The sequence below is a fragment of the Carlito syrichta genome, unplaced genomic scaffold, assembly GCF_000164805.1.
Source record: "Carlito syrichta isolate Samal-C Ts95f unplaced genomic scaffold, Tarsius_syrichta-2.0.1 Scaffold304770, whole genome shotgun sequence".
In the NCBI taxonomy this organism is placed as follows: Eukaryota; Metazoa; Chordata; class Mammalia; order Primates; family Tarsiidae; genus Carlito; species Carlito syrichta.
Window position 1 is genome coordinate 464120 of NW_007248866.1, and position 21429 is coordinate 485548.

The 21429-nt window shown below is 45.8% G+C and overlaps 1 protein-coding gene and 1 long non-coding RNA gene across 2 annotated transcripts; one reads left to right on the forward strand and one right to left on the reverse strand.

The window, feature by feature from the left end:
• The first annotated feature begins 301 nt into the window (after positions 1-301).
• On the forward strand, positions 302-2489 carry LOC103263246. The gene is made up of 3 exons (XR_504488.1): positions 302-398; positions 2143-2223; positions 2393-2489. It is a non-coding gene; the product is annotated as an uncharacterized LOC103263246 (long non-coding RNA).
• ALOX12 (arachidonate 12-lipoxygenase, 12S type) lies at positions 1542-14887 on the reverse strand. Its single transcript, XM_008060941.2, has 14 exons — positions 14718-14887; positions 14034-14235; positions 12782-12863; positions 12554-12676; positions 12336-12439; positions 11945-12105; positions 10630-10773; positions 9483-9692; positions 6150-6236; positions 5749-5918; positions 4834-4955; positions 2449-2549; positions 2156-2326; positions 1542-2032 (listed from the first exon to the last, which is right to left on the reverse strand). The coding sequence occupies exons 1-14, from the start codon at positions 14850-14852 to the stop codon at positions 1853-1855; spliced, it is 1992 nt and encodes a 663-aa protein (XP_008059132.1). The 5' UTR covers positions 14853-14887; the 3' UTR covers positions 1542-1852.
• Positions 14888-21429: the final 6542 nt, after the last annotated feature.

Below are 21429 nucleotides of genomic sequence, written 5' to 3' on the forward strand. Positions count from 1 at the left end.
ACCATCCTGTCGGGTTGCGGGTGGCGGCAGACGGAGAATCCTGGGTGCTTCGGAGTTCTCTTAGGACTGGGGGAGGTGTCGGTGTCTGAAACTTAAGAGTGTTCTCTGAAAGTTTTTCTTGACCTATGTAGTTGGGCGTGAGTATTGGCAGAGCGAGGGTCTCCGGTTTCTTGGTCCTCCCCTCTCCAGATTGGAATGGGAGGGGGCCCCTGTCACGTGATCAAGCTTGACAAATCAAGTGACAAGGGAACAAGCGGTGATCCGGCCTCGGTGGGGGGAGAAAAGCCTAACTGGCATAGCTCCTGGTAACTTAGGCGGTGTGGGCTCTTAGGATTGGAGCCATCTGGTTTTTCCCTCAGATACCTTAGTCTCGGGTGGTATCCTGTGATGAGGAAATGGTAAGTGAGACGTAGAAACAACTAGAGAGAGCGCTTCTGTCTCCTGTCTCTTCCCCTTTAAAATAGGTATTCTGACACTAAAAGGAGTTAGGAGCTCTTTCCCGAGACCAAGCATGCTGTTGTAGCTAAAACGCTTTTAAATTGCTGGGGATTTCTGGCATTGGAAATGCTTCTAAGTAATATTATCACACTTGGAATACTGTATAGTTTTAGATGTCAAATCCAGGAAAAATAGGCTAGGAAAAGTCTAGGCAGACTTGATGAGCAAGTTGTGAAGGTGAGCAGCTTGTTATATGTATTAGAGAAAGGAGTAAGTACACACAGATGTCACTTTGCTTCCCTACTAAAGAAACTCTTTATAGGTCCTTTGAATAAGGTAGGATACAAGATTTTAAAATATGAATAGATCATCTTCAAAAAAGTTTATATACTTAAGTGGTGAGAGAAAGATCTACAATTATCTAGGGAAATAGGGATGTTTGAAGAACACAGTTTTGCACTGAACAAGTTATACAAGGACCACAGCTTAATGAAGAGGGATCATTTTGATCCTGAGATCCCAGAACCAAACAAGAAACACAGTCATTAGCTGAAATAATTTTATGGTATTTTCCCATTTTTTTACTCTTATGCATATTCTTTAAGGGTTGTGAAAGAGAACTTGGAACCTGAGAAACACATAGTGATCCCAGGGCATTAAAGGGGCTGGGAAAGTAGCTTTGAAACATGAATTTCATACCTCTTGTTTGGGGCTGTCTTGGGGGCAAGGGATTCCATTCTGTTCTAAAAACACCATTCTTATTAGGGACTTTTGGGGTACATGTGTGAATAGGAGGAATAGGGATGGAAGGAAAATTGCCAAGGAACAGTCAGGAGTTTGTGATTTGGCCACCAAGCATGAAGTTTAGTTTCTGGGAATGGAGATGTTAAATTAGTTGAGGTACCTGATTTCTCCAAGAAATCTCTCCCCATCTCCCCTCCATGATCCTGAATATTTTGGAAGTAGGGTCAGGGTCTTAGGATAGTGCAGGTTACAAGGGCAAACTTGTAGCCTGTGCTTGTCCCTTAAGCAAAGCATAATTTTTTAGAAGGCATTTTAAAAGGATTGAATAAACCAAAGGAAGAATAATATTTTGTAACATATTTATATCTCACTGTTCATAGAGTTTTATTGCAACACAGCCACATTCATTTGTTTACATATTGTCTGTGACTGCCTTCATGCTACAGCAGGAGAACTGAGTAGTTGTGACAGAGACTGTATAGCCTACAAAGCCTGAAATATTAACTGGCCTTTGCAGAAAAAGTTTATTGCCCTTTGGACTAGTGGAACACTGATGTAGCTAGGGGAAGAGATAGAGCCTTAGCAGCAGAGACTTAGGTAAGCATGAAATTCAAGGTGGAAATGTCAGTCCTAAAGCAAAGTCCTGATGTGAAGTTTTGCACCTCAGGATTCAGATAGTGATACTGTTCTCTATGTGGCTGGGCTTCAGATATTCATAGGGTAGGTCAAGTTGTTCATTACGGGCTGTAATTTCCTTTTCCAAGTTTTCCAAATCTGTTTGGAATTGCTTTAGCACTGCTTTGGCTTTGGAGCCTGAGAAATATTTTTCTTTGTGATGTCCCAGAGGCACCTGAGATTGAACAAACGATCAGTCAGTTTCTAGTCAGAAGACAGAAGTACCTAGAGTCTAGCTCCTCATCCTTCATGTTTCCTTTCTAACTGTTATTTCCCTTTCCCAAGAGTCCCCTCTCACCATATCTGGCTGGCGGCGGCCCAGATGCCATGTGATGGTCATTTGAAGACAGGCCTGCTGGACATCAGGTAGTGACCTCATCACTGTGGCCATTGTCACATCCTCCTTGGTACTGGGTGGGGGCATTCGCATTGTGCATGGGGCATTAGGGACCCAGGCATACCAGTCCAGCTGGGGGAAGAAACTGCAACCCTAGAACCCTGGTACTTAGGATTTGAATGCCCATCTCTCCCTCAGGTCTCCCAAGGTCTAGACACTTGCCTTCAGGGACCTGGGCTTTCAGCTGTCCATACCTGGCCCTGGTTGATGGCCCCATGCTGGGCAGTGCATGTGAAGACACACATGGTAAGGAAGTGGCAGAGTTGAGTCTGGGACTGGAAGGAGATAGGGAAACCTGGGCAGAAAAGGAACAGGATTTAGAGGCTACCACATAAGCGGAGAGAAACAAAGACTGATGTTTTGGGATGTCCATATTTTAGAATTGATAAATGTTTAGTTATATTTGCATCAGACATAGGTTTGAATACTGGCTCAATCCCTTAAAATTTGGTTATCTTAGGCCAGTTACTTAACTTCTCTGAACCTTAGTTTTGACACCTGTAAAATGTAGATGATACCTACATTATAAATGAAATAATGTATCAAAATCACGTGGTAGGTAATCAGAGCTCAATAAGTAATATTTATTGTTATTATGAAGGGGTTGGGGGCTGAAAAGTTCTGAGTGATCATATATCCCATGCCTCAAAAAGTGGTTAAGAATTGAGGAATGCGTCCTCTTAGTCCCAGACAGGAATTACAAGTTTCTGTGTTATAAGGTGAAGAATAAGATAAATCATGGATTTTCAATGTCACAGCTAAGAGTGATTTCCCACAATGGTTATCTTAGACCACTCATTTTACAGTGGATGTGGGAGCTCAGAGTCTCAATAATCCTGTTAGTTAAGTGGAACAAATAAAATTACTCTCCTTTTTTTTTTTAGATTGGAAAATACTGTTTATTTAGAAAGTAAATGGGGGGGGGGGGAGAGGAGATTCACTTCCCCAAGGGAGAGAAGGGGGCCAAAGCTTAGGAAACATGACCTAGCCATAGCTCAAAGAGCCATGTAGCCAGACCAGAGTTTAAGCAAATCAACGGCCAATTACTCCCATTTTATAGGTAAGAATATCAAAGACTAGAGACATTAAACGCTTTGTCAGGATCACACAGCTGGTAAAAGGCAGAGCCAGAGTGACACTGAACTAGGGTTCCTGACTTAATCCCATGCTGTTTTAATTTTAGCACTTTCTTTAAAAAGTTTCTTGGGAAAATTAGGCAAAGGTGAGCTACGAGAACTGAGAGAGAATAAGGGAGCAGTAAGAATGAGAGGAAGTAAGTGTGTATGTGTCATGAACTGAATTTCAGCACCCTCTCCCCCAATTCTTATGTTGAAATCTGATCCCCACTGTGATGGTATTTGGAAGTGGAGCCTCTGGGAGACAATTAGGTCTTGAGGATAGAACCCTCATGAATGAGATTAGTACCCTTATGAGAAGAGGATAGAGAGCTAGCTAGCTCTCTTTCCATCATGTCAGGATATAAGGAGAAGTCTGTTGTCTGCAACCTGGAAGAGGACCCTCATGAGAAGCTGACTGTGCTAGCACCCTGATCTTGGACTTCCAGCCTCCAGAACTGTGAGAAAAAACTTTCTGTTGGTTATAAGCTACCCAGTCTGGTACTTTGTTATGGCAGCCCAAACTGACTAGGACAACATGAATATTTATTTTAAATTTCTAAATGTAGATATTGTTTGGGGAGAAGATGGCCAGAAACAGAAAGAAAAGTGAGAAATACTGGAGAAAGTTTGGTCCTGGGAGGGTGGGGTAGATTCCCCAGGGAAAGGCTCCCTCCAGGGTGCAGGTGTTTGCTACACCACAGAGGCAGAGGATGGTATTCAAGATGTTGGTCTGAAGGGTGAGCAGGAGGGGCTGAAGTATGATTCAGAGAAGTCCAGGCTGGCTCCTGGATCTTAGAGGAGGATGAACCCAGGAAGAGCCTGCTCAAGAAAGGCTATTTCTTCCCTAGAGGTTAAAATGTGGGAAGTGAGGGGTGACTAAAGGTAATGGCTACATTCTGGCTGGGGAGGGTGTAGAAGGTAGGGAGAGAGGGTTGAGTTGGCCAAAGAAACATGAGCCCCAAGGATCAGGGCACCAAGTTTGGGTTTGAGCTAGATCATGTATAGTATTCATTTTGCATCTAGACCTTGTACTGTTGCAAGTGTGTAGTATTCCTAGAGCCTCTGCATGTGCTGGACAGTAACAGGCAGGAGAAGGGAGGGAAAGCCAGGGTGGGTCATCATGGCTTTGGGGGAAAGGTATTCCCATTTATGTACGTAGGAAGAGAAAGCATCAGCCCTAGCAAGGACTGGGCAGAAACCCTCACTGGCTGTGGTGAAGGTCAAGGGTTTCTGTGACGGGCTGGGGTAGAAATAGGGCTTGATGACCAGGGTCTCTGAGGACAATCCTTGGGTATTTAGAATTGTCCTGAGTCTTAGGAGGTGTGAATGGGATTCAGATGCTTCCCTGTGTCAAGGGAGAAGGTGTGATGAAAGGTTGGGGTCCTGTCTCCAGAAGGGTGGGGCTGGGGAGGAACTCTGGCAGAGGCTTCCAGGAGCTCCTGACTCTAGGATGGGTCTTACCTCGATCCTGGGCCTGGCACAGCCCCACCTCTGTGATTTCCCGACACCAGGCCTGCAGCTCAGGGTCCCCCCTCACAACGTCATCCCTTTGGTAGAAGAGGTGGATGATCCCCTCCACGTACCTGCCCAGAGAAGGGAGTTGAGTCTCTGAGGATAGGAGGTTCTAGCCTCTGACCTCTACTCCTCTTTCTGTGTCATCTGCCCAATGCTTCTACTGTATCTGGGGAGAGACCTCACAAGACTTGCTTTTGGGATATCCCTATACTTTAAACACACTAGTGTCTAATGGAAGGAGATGTGGGTCATTAGTTCTAGGAATTCCCTCTCCATGGTTGCTAGCCATTCTTTCTCACAAAATCCTGATTTCTTTTCCAGACCCCTCTGACTCCCCACTCACAGTTCTCCTCACCTCCATTCTCTGCCCCACCCCAGTGTCTTTCTTTTTTGGGGGGGTAGGAGTCTTACTCTGTCACCCTGGCTGGAGTGCAGTGGCATGCTTATGGCCACTGCAACCTCAACTTGCTGGACTCAGATGATCCTTCTGCCTCAGCCTTCTAAGAAGCTGGAACTACAGGCATGTGCCACCATGCCTGGCTGATTTTTTTCAAAATTTATTGTAGAGTTGAGATATATCCATGTTGCTCAGACTGGTCTCGAACCCCTGAGCTCAGGTAACCCCCTCGCCTCTACCTCCCAAAGTGCTGGGATTACAGGCATGAACCACTGTGCCCAGCTCCCTGTTTCATTTGAGGAACCCACCCTCTATCTTCTCACTCTTCCTTATCTCTCCCCAGAATTGAGTTGTCTGCTCTTCCTTGCCTGGACCTCCTCATTTTCACTTTGCTTTTGCCCCATGCTGACCTCAAGCCAGAGCCCCCGCCTCTCCACTTCCCATCTCCCTCTGCTCTCACCCACCGGGCAATGATATCCCAGAGCTGTAGAGCATCGTGGGCATAGAGAGCACTTGGGATTCCCACCAGGCCCCGCTCAGCCAGGTCGTCAGGAGGACAGAGGGAGCAGTAGGTCAGCTGAGCCGCTGCCTGACGGAGCAACTGCACATGGCCTCCTCCACCTGTGCTCACTACCTGGATCAAGAGAGATGACAGGTCTCCAGGGGAGAAACAGGGCTGGAAAATCTTGTCAGACTACATAAAGGGGACAGATATGGGGTTTTCAGTTTTAAAGACATGGGTATAAAAGGGAAAGAGGTTCATGGGTTAACAGTCAGGACATGCATACATAGTTAGTCTTGGATCCAGAAAGGGGCAGAAAGTCATAAATGGATAAGGCAGTCCCATACTCCATTACCTCCTTACCTTATCAAATATTCCTCCATCTGAGATAAGTTGTGTCCGGGCCCGGGTGTTGATTTCCATGGTGTAGCGGATATGGGGGATCAGGAGCTGAAGAGGAGGGGATTGGAGGAGCTGGTTAGTGAAGGCCATGCTTCCTTGTAGGACCTGGCACCCAGTATGATGCCTTCTCTCCTTTTGATGCTTTGCTCCCTGATGCTGTCTTGATGGGCTGGTCTGCTGCTGCTTTTCGGGTCACTTGCTCTCATTCTCTCCAACTTGCCAGTGAGTTGGGCTCTGGAGCCCCACTGAACTGGATTTCAACCTACATTTTAGTAACTGGCCATGTTAATAATCCTGTAATCTGCAATCTCCTCATCTGTCAACAGGGGGCGATAACAGGCTCTCTTATCTCAGGGCTGTGGTGAGGCTTATGTGAGTGGTGTGTGAAGAGTATTTAGTACACACAAGTCCTGGAATAGTAGTTGTTGTCTTTATTATTTTTACCTTGAGCGTAGATGTCTTTTAAGAATCAGCCCTTTTTGATTTTCTTTTATACTTCCTCTATCATTCACATCCTTAGGCTTAAACTAGCCTCTCTACTCATTATCAAAGCTGCATCTCTATCCTTTAGTTGTTTCACTGTCTGGTTTCTTTGAGAGGTGGGTGGAGAGGGTACTTGCAGTGAGGATTTGAGGAACTATATGGAGCTACCAGCTTAAACAGTAGGAATCTGTCCCCATTCCCCACTTAGACACTGTTAGGTCCCCTTGCTCCTTTCCATAGCTATTACAAAAAGCTGCCTGATGATTACATGTGTTTCTTTTTTTATCTCAGACTATTTGTTTTCTTTTTCACATAGTAAATATGCAGGTTTCTTGCAATTTTGGGATTCATCTGAATTGTTGATTCTCCACATGATGAACGACCCAAGCAATACCTTTGGTGTTAACATATCAAAGTGGCTGGACATGGTGTTTCACATCTGTAATCTCAGCATTAGGGGAGGCCAAGGTGGGAGGATTGTTGGAGGTTAGGAGTTTGAGACTAGCCTGGCCAACATAGTAAGACCCTATCTACAAAAAATTTGAAAAGCTATCAAAGCAACTCAAATTAGTCTGAAGCTTTTCAAAAAATGTAGGAAAGACACCAAATGCCATAGAAAGCCTAGAGCCCACATGAGGAGAGAAGATGCCTAAGAAGAACAATCCCTAATAGTAATAATAATTGCACAAACTAGCCTGGCACGGTGGTTTGTACCTGTAATCCCAACTACTTGGGAGGATCACTTGGCAGTTCAGGAGCTGGAGGCTGTGGTGAGCTATGATTGTACTACTGTACAGCGTGAGATGTCATCTCACTTATTTATTTGAGTTGGAGTCTCACTCTGTTGCCCAGGCTGGAGTGCAGTGGCATGTTCACGGCCACCGCAGCCTCAACCTGCTGGGCTCAGCAATCCTTCTGCCTCAGCCTTCCAAAGTAGCTGGAACTATAGGCATGTGCCACCATGCCTGGCTAATTTTTTGATTTATTGTAGAGATGAGGTCTCACCAGGTTGCCCAAGCTTGTCTGGAACCCTTGGACTCAGGCAGTCCTCTCACCTCAGCCTCCCAAAGTGCTGGGGTTACAGGCTTTAGCCACCACACCTGGTGAGACGCCATCTCTTAAAAAAAAAAAAAAGACAAGAACTAATGTTTTTTTGTAGGATTTAGCATGTGTCACACTATTATGTCACTTTATCCTTTCAAAACTCCATGCTGGAAATCCTGCTATCCCGAATTAAAGATGAGGACATCTGGTAAGTAATAAGGTTATGATTCAGGATTCAGACCCCAGCAAACTGAATCCAGAGCCTGCACAGGTAGCCTTTATGACATCTGCAGGCTTGTGTTCAATAACACCTCAGCTATTTGCCTGAGATGATGTTGCTAAGGTGAGTAAAGACCCCGGGTAAGGGTGGGGAGCTGGAGTAGTAAGGGGAATTGTAAATGTGAATAGAGACTTTGCCTATTCAAGTGGAGCAGAAGATGGTGATATAGGAGACATCATGAGAAAAATAAAATCCAGGATTCTATTAATCAGATTGGTTTCCATCTTGTCTATGTTACCAAAGGTGTAACTCCATATGGGTCACAGCTTTACTGGTTAGGCTTGTGGGGTCTGAATGGAGGCCCCCAACTGAAACACAGTTCAGTTGTTTCTCCTTACTAAGTTGCATATCTTCTCCTTACCACTTGCAAAGCTTGTGAACATGTCAAACACCATGTACCCAAAATTGAGCATCTCATTTTTGCCCTCACTGTGGCTTCTTCTAACTTTCTGTTTCTGACAATTACCCTAGTTCATAATCTTGTATCACTTTTTTGCCCCCTCTGCCATGTTCCCTATATATAAAGTATCATCAAGATTTTGAGAACATTTTTTTAAGCAACCATAAGTCTTACTTTGCTGCCTTCTGCCTAGCAGTTGATACTGAACTTAATGTTTTATAAAATTACAGTTTTTAAAAATTGTTCTCTTTTTTGAACAGATGGGGTATTGCTATGCTTCCCAGGCTGGTCTCTTAACTCTTGGCCTCAAGCAATCCTCTTGCCTCAGATACCCAAAGTGCTGGGATTATAGGCATGATCCTCCACACCACGCTTTTAAAATTATATATTTCTATGTCAATACAAAACACCCACCCTGTGGGCTTCTAGGTGTTGCAGAAGCTTGGACTTGTGACTTTTCTTTCTGTATTCTTGCACCCAGGCACACTGCAGCTTATGTTTCTCCATTTACCAAGTCTTTTTCTTGTTTTTTTTTCATTTCTGTCACCACCATGCTTATGTACATCTTTATCTGTCTTCCTCTCAGGCAGGTATACATAGCCTACTGGGCTGCTCTCTTTGCCTTTTGATCTGTTCCTACTTGTCTGACTCCTCAGATGGGGTGAAACATTCTCTATCAATTCTAGACTGTTTATATAGGCTGTCTCTTGTGATTTCAAACTCTAGTTCTAGATATTGTTCTTGGGTTGGTTCTTATAGCCACCATTTGTGGCTAAATACTAAATCTAAGGCAGGAATAAAGATTTTGTTTTAATAACAATATCTAAGCTATACTGGAAGCTCACTGTTAGATTGTCAGATCTGAGAATTTCAGAGGGTTCTCGTATAATGTATCCTAAAGAAATATTAAGTGACTGACTTAATTAAAATACGAGTTTCAAGATATTAATACTGTCTTCTCTTGTTTTCCCCTCTTTCACTCACACATTGCTATACAGAGTTTCTGCTGCTACAGTATTACTTAATATTGGGCTGCTCTTCTCTCTGGGGTCTGAGGGAAATGGGAGTTAGAGAGTAGAGCCTGTACCTTGAAGATAGGGTGCAGCCCTGGGAGGCATCTCATTGTGGCGACAGCAATGACCTCAGCCACCAGATGAGTGTTCAGCAAATGATACTGGAGCTGGTGCAGTTGGAAATCTGAATTTCGGACCCAGGACTTTGCCAGGAGCCAGGCAAGTGGGGGATCTGAGGGCAGGAATAGTGTTGGGGTTGGGGAACTGGGTTTGGGAGGCTGGATCTGGGAAAAAGAAAAAATCATTTATTATATTCGTAGTCTATATATGACATTATGGTTAGCATTCTTGAGGAAACAGATGATTAAGTAAGACTGTTGTCTTCCAGGAGATTATAGGAAGAATGAAAACCCTTCCACCCTGCATCTCACTACCTGCATCTCAGGTTAAATGCAGGAGGGAGTCCAGTAAGGAGGTCCTGACAGTGGTTTGGGAGAAACATGTAGGGGTCAGAGTTCAGGTGGTGATGGAATGTGAAGGAGATGCTGGGTGTGTAAGATTATTGACAGTAACAGTCGACATTGTCAACTGACTGTTAAGAATAGTGAGAGAGGCTGGTCCAAGAGCAGTAGTGTTTACAAGTAATTGATCACAACCAGTTACAGACTTCTTTGTTCCTTCTCCACTCCCACTGCTTCACTTAACTAGCCTTAAAAAAAAAAAAAAAAAAAGAACAGTGAGAGAAAAGATAGTCAAGAGACAATGGGTGTTCAGAATCAGAGGCCACTGGAGAGATTAAACAGTGATTCTCAACATGTAGTACTGAACTAGTATCATCAACATTAGTTTGGAATTTATGAGAAATGCAAATTCTCAGTCCCTGTTCCAGACATACTGAACCAGAAAGTCAGGTCTTGGAACCCAGCAACCTGTGTTTTAACATGCACTTCAGGTGACTGTGATGCACACTGAAATTGGAGAACCACTGGATACAGGATGAGAACTCCAAGAGTCCATATGATTTTTGAACAAGTACTTCCAGTTGAGTGGCTCAGGGGAGACTAGGAAGGAAACAGTGACACGAGGACAGGTTTCTTAAAACCTGTGAGAGTGAGTGAGAGTGGAGTTTGGGAGCCAAGAGCCAGGGAACTAGGTCCCTGGGGACAGAGGTTGAGGTGAACAGAGCACAGTGTTGAGAGGGGTCTGCCCAGGGTATCTCACCTGGATAACCATGGGTAGAAGCTTCCCATTGGCTTCCATCTTCAGCATGACAAGGGGAGCTGCCAGGTGCTGCTTCTCTCCCTGGATCACGTTGGCTGAAATTCCATCAAGCAGGATAAAGTCAGCTTCAAACAGGGAACTGTTCTGGGGAAGGAAGAAGGTATCCAGTTTTAGAGTTTAAAGTCTACCCACAGAAGACCAGTGCAAAGGGTAAGACAAAGTTTAGTCTAGCTTTTTGCCATTGTCGTGCATCAGTACCAGAGTCCTGTTGGAAGAACTAGCACCTGGTCCAGTTCTTCTTTTTTTTTTTTTTTTTTTGAGTTGGAGTCTCACTCTGTTGCCCAGGCTGGAGGGCAGTGGCATGCTCCCGGCCACTGCAGCCTCAACTTGTTGGGCTCCGGTGATCCTTCCGCCTCAGCCTTCCAAGTAGCTGGAACTACAGGTGAGGACTACCACGCCCGGCTAATTTTTTGATTTATTGTAGAGATGAGGTCTCGCCAAGTTGCCCAGGCAGGTCTTGAACCCACGGGCTCAGGCAATCCACTCACCTCAGCCTCCCAAAGGTGCGGGATTATAGGCTGAGCCACCGAGCCTGGCTGGTCCAGTTCTTCTTATTTGAAAGTGAAGAAACAGCCTAGTGAGGGTAGGTGTCTTGTGCATGAATATGTGGTAGCAGATCTGGGTTTAGAACCAAGCCTGCTCAATCCAGTTTGTATCACAGGCATGGTAAATGGACCTTTGTCAAGATGGCCAGGTTCCTTTCTGGTCATCCCTAATAGTCTTCTCTCCCATCAGCTCAACAGATGTTCTTTTACTTCCTATTCAAATCTCACCTCCTCTGCCAAATATTCTACAGAGCTTCCCCTAACTGCCCCTGCCACCAAATACAGCACACACACATACACACACAAACATCCATCCTTGGCTCATCCTCCTCAAATACAGCTCTTCTAACCCCAGTTCTCTTTTTCTAGAAAACCTCTCTGATTCCCTCCACCTGATGGCAAATTCTTCACTTTTCTCCTCCCCTTGAACACTGAAGTTCAGAGCATTGACAGCCAGGGTATGTCCGTGTTCTTGCTAACATATGTGGCCTCTGTTTGTCCCGTTTCCCCCTTCATGCTGGGATCTCCTGATCATTTTTCCCCTACATAGTTCACCATTTCTATATTTTCCTAGTACAAGATTCTGCACCCTGCACCAAGGGGCAGTGGATTACTGCATCCTCTCTTCCTGCGACTCATTTTGGTGTTTCTCCTTCACCAGTTCTCACCACACTACTAAGGAGAGAATAGTGCCAGGCAGGGGGAGGTACCTGGAGTTCTTTCTCCAACTGTGCCCGAAGCTCCTCTGTCCCTGAGGGCAGCACTAGCCTGGAGGGCAGAGAGGTGGAACGTCTCAACAGCATGGGGTTGGCGCCATTGAGGAACTGGTAGCCAAAAAGCTCATCATCCTGCCAGCACTGGTGGACCTTTTCTGTAGGGTGGGAGATCGGAGGAGCATATTTACCCAGTCTGGAAATCCCTCTCCTCCAGGCTCTGCCACAGGGATTTGGGCATATGATCCACCGTGTACCCAGCCCCTTTTCATTCTTGAGGCCTCTCTGAGATGACCAGATATAAGGTCTCCTCTTGCAAGGAATTATGGGGATCTATAGAATTTGATGAATGGGTCATCAAAAGGGGCCATCAAGGGGAACCACTGACCAGCCAGGGCACTCTTCTGGCCCCAGAAGATCTGATCAAAGTCTTCTAGGCGGTTCCAGGAGCTCAGGAGGGTGTAAACACGTTTGAGGACCATCTCCAGAGCCCTAGAACAGGTATCGAGGCTTGAACCCATCAGCTGATCCGTCAGTCCCTCACCATATACCATCATTCTTGGATCTCCCAGCCCTTACTCCACTGAGCTCCATCCTTTTTCTCACCCTGCCTTCAGTGTCCATTCAAAGTCCAGCCTCTTTTCCTCATGGAATCTCATATTTGGAGGTAAATCATCCTTACAGTCTGCAGCTATGGTCAGGGGTAACCCTTCTTTCCAGGTAGCCCAGCTAGGAGTTAGGGGACAAAGATTCAGGGAGGATGTCAAGGTTAGTGATGGGGGCAGGGTCAGAGGAGGGATGGGACAATTGGAAAGCCGATGGGTGGGTGTTTACCAGTAGATCTTCTGTCTGTCCTTCAGTTCCTTTTCTCGATACTTCTGGAACACGTCCAAGGCATTGTCTCCTGCCAGGCGGGCTGAGGAGACATTGAGACAATTGGTCACACAACTTTGGTCCTGTGCTCTCCCATGCTTGTCTTCACCTTTTTTTTTTTTGTAGTGATACTCCATGCTTTCAGTCATGCACTCTTGCTTTTATCTCTGGCTTTGCCTCACTTGATTGATCGTCCCAACACATTTTTCCCATCTTTGCCAACCTTGCACTCCTGATTTTACTTATTTTGGCTCTCATCTGTTGCCTGTAGACAGCAGTCTCATGTTTGCCATCCTTTCTTGTTCCTTAACTCATCTTCCCCACCTGACCTTATTTTACCAATATCTATGGTTGGAAAAAAAAATCACCTTAATTAAGGTGATAAAATCTTAGTCACTCGCATGTCCACACCTATCTCCACACCTATTTCCTACTACAAATCGCTCTAGTTTCATGTCTTAAGCCTCACTGGCCACACCTCCACCTGTCTGCAAAATATTGTTTTTTGTTTTTTTGTAACCTGACTTCACCATCATAGTCTGTATTTATTGACTTGTTGCTGCTCTTTTCTGCACTTATATCACCTGTTGCATGGTCATATGTTTCACGTTCCTATCCTTACTGCTCGCCCTTGTCCTCATTTGTCTCTGTATTCATCTCTCTTTCACTTGCTTCCCATAGTAAATAAACAAATAAATAAAAATATTTGCTGTCCCACCTTCTGTCAGCGTGCTCCTTGTCCTTCGTGGTTGTCTTCCGTGCTATTCCAACCAAAGGAGCTCTCCAACAGCATATGGCTTGTTTCCCTTTGCTGTCCCCTGTCACGGGTCACCCTCCCTCTCTCCTTGTGGTCCCCTCACCTGACCCTGCCCTAATTTGTTCTGCGTCACATGGAGATGTCATTTCTACTTTCACTTTGCTTCTCTGTTTTCCTTCATCTCTGCAACTCCCACTTCCTGCCCTCTCCTTGTTGAAAAGATAGGATGGCCCGATCATTTACTCCCCGTCTCCAGCCTCACTCACAGCCTCACTCAGCCTGTGTCAATTTTTGGGAATTCATAACTTCTTCCTGTGTCCTGTCTTGCATCTTGCGTTCTCCAAGCTTAACCTGCCCTGTGCCCCTCCTTTCTCTGCGCCCCTCCGACCTTTCTCAGCCCTATCCCACTCCCACCGAGTAGTCCTCGCGCCCCCTTCCCCGGCGCTGCCCGCTCACCGGTGCCCTCGGGCAGGCTCAGGACGCCGTCGCCCTGCACCCAGCGGTAGCACGGGAAGGCGGCCTCCGCGCAGGCTCCAGGGCCCCGCACCGTGATGCGGTCGCAGAACCACGCGTCGTCCACCAGCGAGCGGCGTTTGCGCAACTTCACGAACTGCAGGGGCCCCAAGTCCTCGGCCACGTCCACATCAAACTCCTCCTCCTGTGGGGCCAGAACAGGCCAGACTTTGAAAACTTTGGTCTATTGAGGTTGCCTAAAGGAGCGGCTTCGTCCTCTTCTCCGCACAACCTGCCCCGTCAGTCCCGTGTCAGGGAAGGACGAGGGACCACAGAGCCTGGCTCGCAGGGACTTGAATTGATTGAACATCACGGCCAAGACGGGTCCCATTAGCTGAGTTCTCACCGCGCCCGTGCTTGGAGGAGCTGCAAGGTCGACCACTGGTCTTATATTTACACGGGGTCTGGGTCATTGGAATTGGAGGTTGCCAGGACTAGGGTCGGGGGAGGGGAGAAGGGAGTTGAACCCAGCCTGCGCTCCAGGCTCGCGGCCCTCTCCCTGACCTCTCCCCGCGGCGTCCCAACTTCGTGGAAGTCCCAGCCGGCGTGGTCGCGCGGTCACCACCCCCAGCCTCCGCCCTCGCCCTCCTCTTGAGCCCGGCCCCGGGTCTCCGCTCCCCCGCTGACCTCGCCCCGCGCGGGCCTCAGCTGCAGCTCCAGCTCCGCCTCCCCGAGCGCCCCGACCAGCCACAGCTGCACGCAGTTGTGCGACCCGGAGAAAAGCCAGGCCCCGGTGGCCACGCGGATGCGGTAGCGGCTCATGACGTCCCCCCGGCAGCTTAGGCGAGGGGAGCCGGCGCCTCAGGGCCAGTTCGGGCCTTTAAGAGGTGGGTCTGCGGCCCCGCCCTCCTCGCAACTTTTAGGCGCTCCAAAGTCCCCGCCCCAGACTAGCCCGAACCTGCGAGCAGAGCGGTAGAGCCGGCTGTGGGGACCGGCTGTGCCTCCAGGTCGGAGTGTAGCCGCAGGAAGATAAAGGGGCCCTGGCCAGGGGGAGGTCCAAGGGTGGTGCGGCGGGGCCTTTCTGGACCTCCCGGGAAGCTCGGGGGTGGTGGTGGTGCAGGAGCCTCCGGGTCGGAGCGAACAGGGATGAAAACACTTCCTGAGGTCTCCAGGTCTTTTGAGAAGCTAGGAGGAATAGGGGGCAGGTCCCTGCTTTTCTGGGGAAGGCGGTGGACTGGCTTCTGGGAGGCTGCCCTGGCCTCCCGGGATACCCTGCTGTTAGACCCCTGCGGCCCTTTAAGTCCTCCACTATCTGATCTCTACTGCCTCTGAGTCTTGTCTTTTAAAAATGACCAGGGGTTCCCAGGTTTCTTAGAACCTGGAAAAGTAACAGCTCAAGACCTCATGCCCGGTTTCAAACATCTGGGCATTAGGATCCCAAGTACACCAAATATCATGGGCTAGACCTCTTGAGAGAGGCCCAAGGCAGGACAGGGAAAGCCTTATTTTGTCTAACCTCCTTAGTGGGTGCAGAAAATGTTAGGGACCCAGGAATACCAGTCTGGGTGTCAGGATACAGTATGAAATTGCCTAGGGACCTAGCATATATGGGCAATTCCCATGAACTTTATCCTTTCCAAGTGAGTGCAACCACTTCTCCTTTGGTAGGTTCCAGGTTTTTGTTCCTAAAAGGTATTTCCTGGTCCTTCATGACCCTCTGGGTAGAATATCCAGGGACAGCAGTTGGGCCAGTGCTGGTTAAGGACTTTATAAATATGGGTGATTCGAGGCTCAGTCTTTGTCACCCATTCAAGAATCAATCAGATGAAGCCTGCTGCACAGGTCTGTATCTAAATCTTCGTGAGTCAAGTCATTATGGGTTGCTTTTTGAGCCAGATTTCAAAAGACTTGTGCTGGTTGTTGGTAGAGCAAAGTGAGATGAGGGGAGGGCTCTAGTCCTGCTTTCCAGCCTCCAGACTTCCCAGAAATGTCTAGATGCCGTTCCCCTTCTTATCTTCTAGGCCCACTCTTGCCAACATCCTCTGTGCCCTGAGTGTCTGCCATTTGCCAGTCCTCAGTTCTTCCAGTGTTCTGGGGTCATCCTATTCTGTAATATCCAAATAAAATGATTTAAATTCCCATCCTATGTAAGCAGAATCCAGCCTTTTCCACATTTTTGGGGTTTTTTTGAGTTGGAGTTTCACTCTGTCGCCCAGACTGGAGTGCAGTGGCACGCTCCCGGCCACTGCAACCTCGACCTGCTGGGCTCTGGCGATCCTTGCGCGTCAGCCTTCCAGGTAGCTGGAACTGCAGGCACGTGCTACCATGGCTGGCTAGTTTTTTATTTATTGTAGAGATGAGAGCTCGCCAAGTTGCCCAGGCCGGTCTTGAACCCGCGGGCTCAGGCATCCACTCGCCTCGGCCTCTCAAAGTGCTGGGATTACAGGCTGAGCCACCGAGCCCGGCCTCCACATTTTTAATGGGTTACTTTTGTCTAGAAAAGAGTTTGTTTCATACCTACTTCCAAAATCACTCCATACTTCAGCCTGCTTCTCTGCTGTTTTGTGACTCCTTTTCTGCCCACCTGAATGCACTATGAAGCTGCATTCAAGAAAGAGAATGAATAATTAAGGAAAATAATTTAAGCGACTGAACACACTAAATGAATTAATATGTTTAAACACTTAGAACAAAATTTAGCTGGTCATGGTGGCGTATACTTGTAGACCCAGCAACTCGAGAGGCTGAGGCAGGAGAATCACCTGAGCTTAGGAGGTTGGGGCTCCAGTGAGCTGTGATCCTAACCACTGCACTCCAGTCTGGGCAACAGAGTGAGACCCTGACTCAACAAAACAAAACACACTTAAAACAATACCTGGCACATGATCCCTCTCTGTATTAGCTGCTATTATTATTAATAATATTATTATTAGTTTTTGAGTCAGAGTCTCACAATCATAGCTCACCACAGTCTTGACCTTCTGGGCTCAGGCAATCCTTCCACCTCAGCCTCCCAGGTAGTTGGGACTACAGGCACACCACGATGCTTGGCTAATTTTTTGGTTTATTGTAGAGACAAGGTCTTGCTATGTTGCCTAGGTTGGTCTCAATTCCTGGGCTCAATCAATCCTCTGGCCTCAGCCTCCCAAAGTGTTGGGATTATATGCATGAGCCACTGTGCCCGGCCAGCTGCTATTATGTTGTTATTTACAAGTGAATGTAAGCATCACTTCTCTACTGTTCCTCACTACACACTGTTTCTCCATGTCCCTCTACAGACCCAGCCTCCCACTATGGCTCATAACCCTCAAGACCCTTCCTTCTACTTTTTTTTCACCCTTTTTTCTTTTTAAGCACATGCACTATGTTGGGATACTATAATTAAAAACAATATCTCCCAATCCAGAAAGCCTCTCCATAAAGATAATAAAGAAAGAAAACAGTTTTATTGTTGAATAAACATTAAACCAAAATGTGATGCAAATCATAGACAGTTGCTAAGAGATTGCAAAGACAGAAAGAAATCTCACTCTTTTATATAGCCAAACAGTTACAACCTGTTACAGACATGTCCTTAAGATAAACAATAACTAATCCTCAAGTAAGAAGAGTTGATAGCACTATTTGTCATACATAATGCAGCCTAGATTCACCTGGTAATTGGGATCCCTGTTAGCTAATTGGCTTAATGAGGAAAAATAAACTTCCTGTATCTTTATGACAGGAGATAGTTTTTCAACTTAAGCAAAGTGCCTGTCTAAGTTAGGCTCTTAACCTCCCACAGAAACTAGGAGATGAAGGCCTATTTTACTTGGTGTTTATATTTCAAAGAGATGCCTCCTTGGTCTTCAAGAAGGACATTCCTGGCAGGAGACTGTGTAGCTTCAAAAAATATTTACACATATTTCAAAAGACAGAAAAGAACTCATAAGTTTTCTAAAGTAAATGCTCTAAGAAAAAAGCAGGCGAAAAAGCCTCTTCCCTTATTTTAATAGGAAGAATTAAGCCTCTTATTTTTAAACTTTTGTCTGTCATAACTACCATTTTGTTCTCATACATGCACAGGAAAGACCAAGGGCTTGATTTTGTCTTCACCCTTTGCAGTAGGGAAGCCCAGGCGGGCACATGTACACATCAAATGAAATTTTCTCCTCTTCTAGATTCCCAATGCCCTGATGTTTGTACCAGTAGCCAACTCCCACATTCTCATTACTTGTCTGTGCAGAACAACTTAACTTCTTGATCAAAGTTTCTCCCACTAGGTTATACCCCTGAGGGTGTGCGTGGCCCTTTTATTTTATAGCCAGAAAAGTCTATTAAAGAGATTTTCTAAACACAAGAATAATTTCATCCTTTTTCTTTCTTCTATACCAACATGGCTGAAACTGCAGTCAGTTTTGATGATAACTTCATTTCCTCTGCTATATTAGTGTTGAGCCCATGTTTGGCATGGGCTATATAAATTTGTATTTATCCCTTGAGGCATCTACACATTGGACTCACAAGCATGACATTATGAACTGTAATTTTAAATTATGTAATCAAAGCATGTGATTTTAGGGTAGAAATTGTGTCATCCTTTTTCCAATTAGTAATTTGGATGCCCACCTGTCCCTATTTGCAGGAAGTTCAGCACCCCTCTCCTTAAGTGCTATCACTTACTTTGTCATTTTCCCATGGTTTGACTGGGGAAAACTTGTCCGGCACAATCTAAAGGGCCATTTTCTGGTGCTGCAAGGATGTCTGCATAGGCCACAACAGTGATATAGACTAGGACTTTCAAACTCCTTTTAAAAAATTTTAAGTATGTGGGGTACAATTCAGGGTTAGTATACAAATGTTCATTATGCAGGTACCCTTGTTGATGAGTGTGCCCTCCCTCCCCTGGCAGTTTCCTACTATTGCCAATCCCACCCGTGCCCTCCTCCCCTGGCAGTTTCCCACTACTGCCAATCCCTTTCTTTTTTTTTTTTGAGTTGGAGTCTCACTCTGTCGCCCAGACTGGAGTGCAGTGGCCACTCCCGGCCACTGCCTGCCTCGACCTGCTGGGCTCCGGCGATCCTTCCGCCTCAGCCTTCCAAGGAGCTGGAATTACAGGCATGCACTATCACGCCCAGCTGATTTTTTGATTTATTGTAGAGATGAGGTCTCGCTGCCCAGGCGGGTCTCGAACCCACGGGCTCGGCAATCCACTCACCTCAGCCTCCCAAAAGCGCGGGATTACAGGCTGAGCCACCGAGCCCGGCTGCCAATCCCTTTCTTATAATATTACAATAGTTGTTCAAGGTCTGCTTATGAGTGAGAACATGGGATACTTGGTTCTTTGTTTCTGTGATAGGTCACTCAGTGTTATAGCCTCTAAGTCCATCCGAGTTGCTGCTTATTTATGATTGCATAATATTCCATTATGTATATGTACCACATTTTAAAAAATCCAGTCCTCTTTTGATGGGCACCACAGTTGGTTCCATGTTTTTGCTATTGTGAATAATGCTGCAGTAAACATGTGTGTGCAGATATCTTTTTCATAGAGTGATTTGAGTTCCTCCTGGTATATTCCTGTAGGGGGATTGTGAGGTCATATGGGAGGTCGATTTTTAGACCTTTTAGGAATTGCCACACTTTTCCACAGAGGCTGTACTAGTTTACACTCCCACCAACAGTGTAGAAGCGTTCCGTTTAGCTGCATCCTCTCCAGCATCTGTTGTTTTTTGAGTTATTGCTGATGGCCATCCTGACTAGAGTTAGGTGGTATCTCAGTGTGGCTTTAATTTGCATTTCTCTGATGACTAGTGAGGCTGAGCATTTTTTCATGTATCTGTTGGCTGCTCATATGTCTTCTTTTGAGAAGTGTCTATTCATATCTTTTGCCCACTTTGTAATGGGGTTTTTTGGTTTTTTGCTGTTTGTTTGAGTTCCTTGTAGATCCTTTGTCAGTTATACAGTTGGCAAACATTCAGTTTTATAAGAGTACCTGCATAATGAACATTTGTATCCCTAACCCTGAATTGTACCCCACAAATATACTGTCAGATATACAGTTTTCCCTCAAACTCTTTGTCCACACAGGTTTGGGCAAGGTCTCCAACATGACTGTGGTTCTGTGCCAGTGCTGTGTCCATTCTCAGCCTCCTGAACCTTTAGGCCTTGGAGTTGTGCCCCTGTTATTAGACTACTCCATTTTCCCTTTTGAGATTCTGGGTGTCCTTTCCTGCTAGTAAATTGAGACCTTCTCAATCTTTCAGAGAGGACTTAATTAATATTAACCAATGTCAAAAAGAGTCGGGGCCTCAATCTCTTTGCTTCTATGTAGTTTTTTAAAAAAAAAAGTTAAACATTTTTCTTCTTTTTTTGTAGAAAAAGCATCTCGCTAAGTTGCCCAGGCTGTTTCTTGTACTTCTGGGCTCAAGCGATCTTCATGCCTCAGCCTCTGAAAGTGCTGGAAATATAGGCATGAACCACCATGCATGCCCTCTTCCAGATAGTTTCTTTAGTCAAGTTTACCCTTCTTCCTCCTCCCCCAACTTTGTATACCAAGAGAAAGTTTGGGTGGAGAATGGGGGATGAATAGGGTGGGATGGGGACCAGAGAGCCTTTGTGTGCCTCAAAGAGATGCCTGAGAGGGAACACTCAAGGCTCAGAGAAGAGACAAAGAAGATTTGTAGGTATGCTCATTCTGAGAGAGAGAGAAAAAAAAGTTGGCAAATCCTTGTACCTTTGCTACCTGTTCCACTCTTTCCTCCCACCTCTGCCACCCCAATCCTAGCAGGTATCACCAAGTTAAACCTAAAGAGTCTGCTCAAGTTTCTGTGGGTTCATAGAATCATCTTTTAACATGAATATACTTATAGAAGTGGTTGGTTTTGGTTGTTTCAAACCAAATGTATACAGTACTGTACTATATACATTTTTTGGCAACTTACTTTTCTCAAGAGATATATCTTATGGAAATCTCTGAAGCTCAACAGTTATACATCTGACTCATTCTTCTAAGCAACTGTGTGGTATTCCGTTGTATGACTGCTTCACAGTCTATTCAACCATGCCTTTGTTGATGAGCATTCGGTTGTTTCATATATGATGAATACTACAGAGGGCATGTTTTACTTATATTCTAATGTATTGGTGGTTTTGTTTCCATAGATTAGAATCCAATAAAAAGTTTCAAAGAATAAAAACCCACCAGAGTAAAAACAAAAGCAAAAAACAAGAATAAACAATGAAGTTGAGTTTCTTTACTTGTCAGGCATAGGAATACACAAGAGAAAACACTGAGTAGTTCATAAAGTAGTGGGATAAGTCAGCAATTTTTTTTTTTTTTTTTTTGAGTCAGAGTCTCATTTTGTTGCTCAGTGTGGCATGCTCATAGCCACCATAGCTTTGACCTGCTGGGCTCAGG

Coding starts and splice junctions, on each gene's coding strand:
- ALOX12 (XM_008060941.2), bottom strand. CDS start 14,852: ATGAGCCGCTACCGCATCCGCGTGGCCACCGGGGCCTGGCTTTTCTCC. Junction 14,236..14,717: donor TGAGGCCCGCGCGGGGCGAG/GTCAGCGGGGGA, acceptor CTGGCCCCACAG/GAGGAGGAGTTTGATGTGGA. Junction 2,327..2,448: donor GGGCCATCAACCAGGGCCAG/GTATGGACAGCT, acceptor TTCTTCCCCCAG/CTGGACTGGTATGCCTGGGT.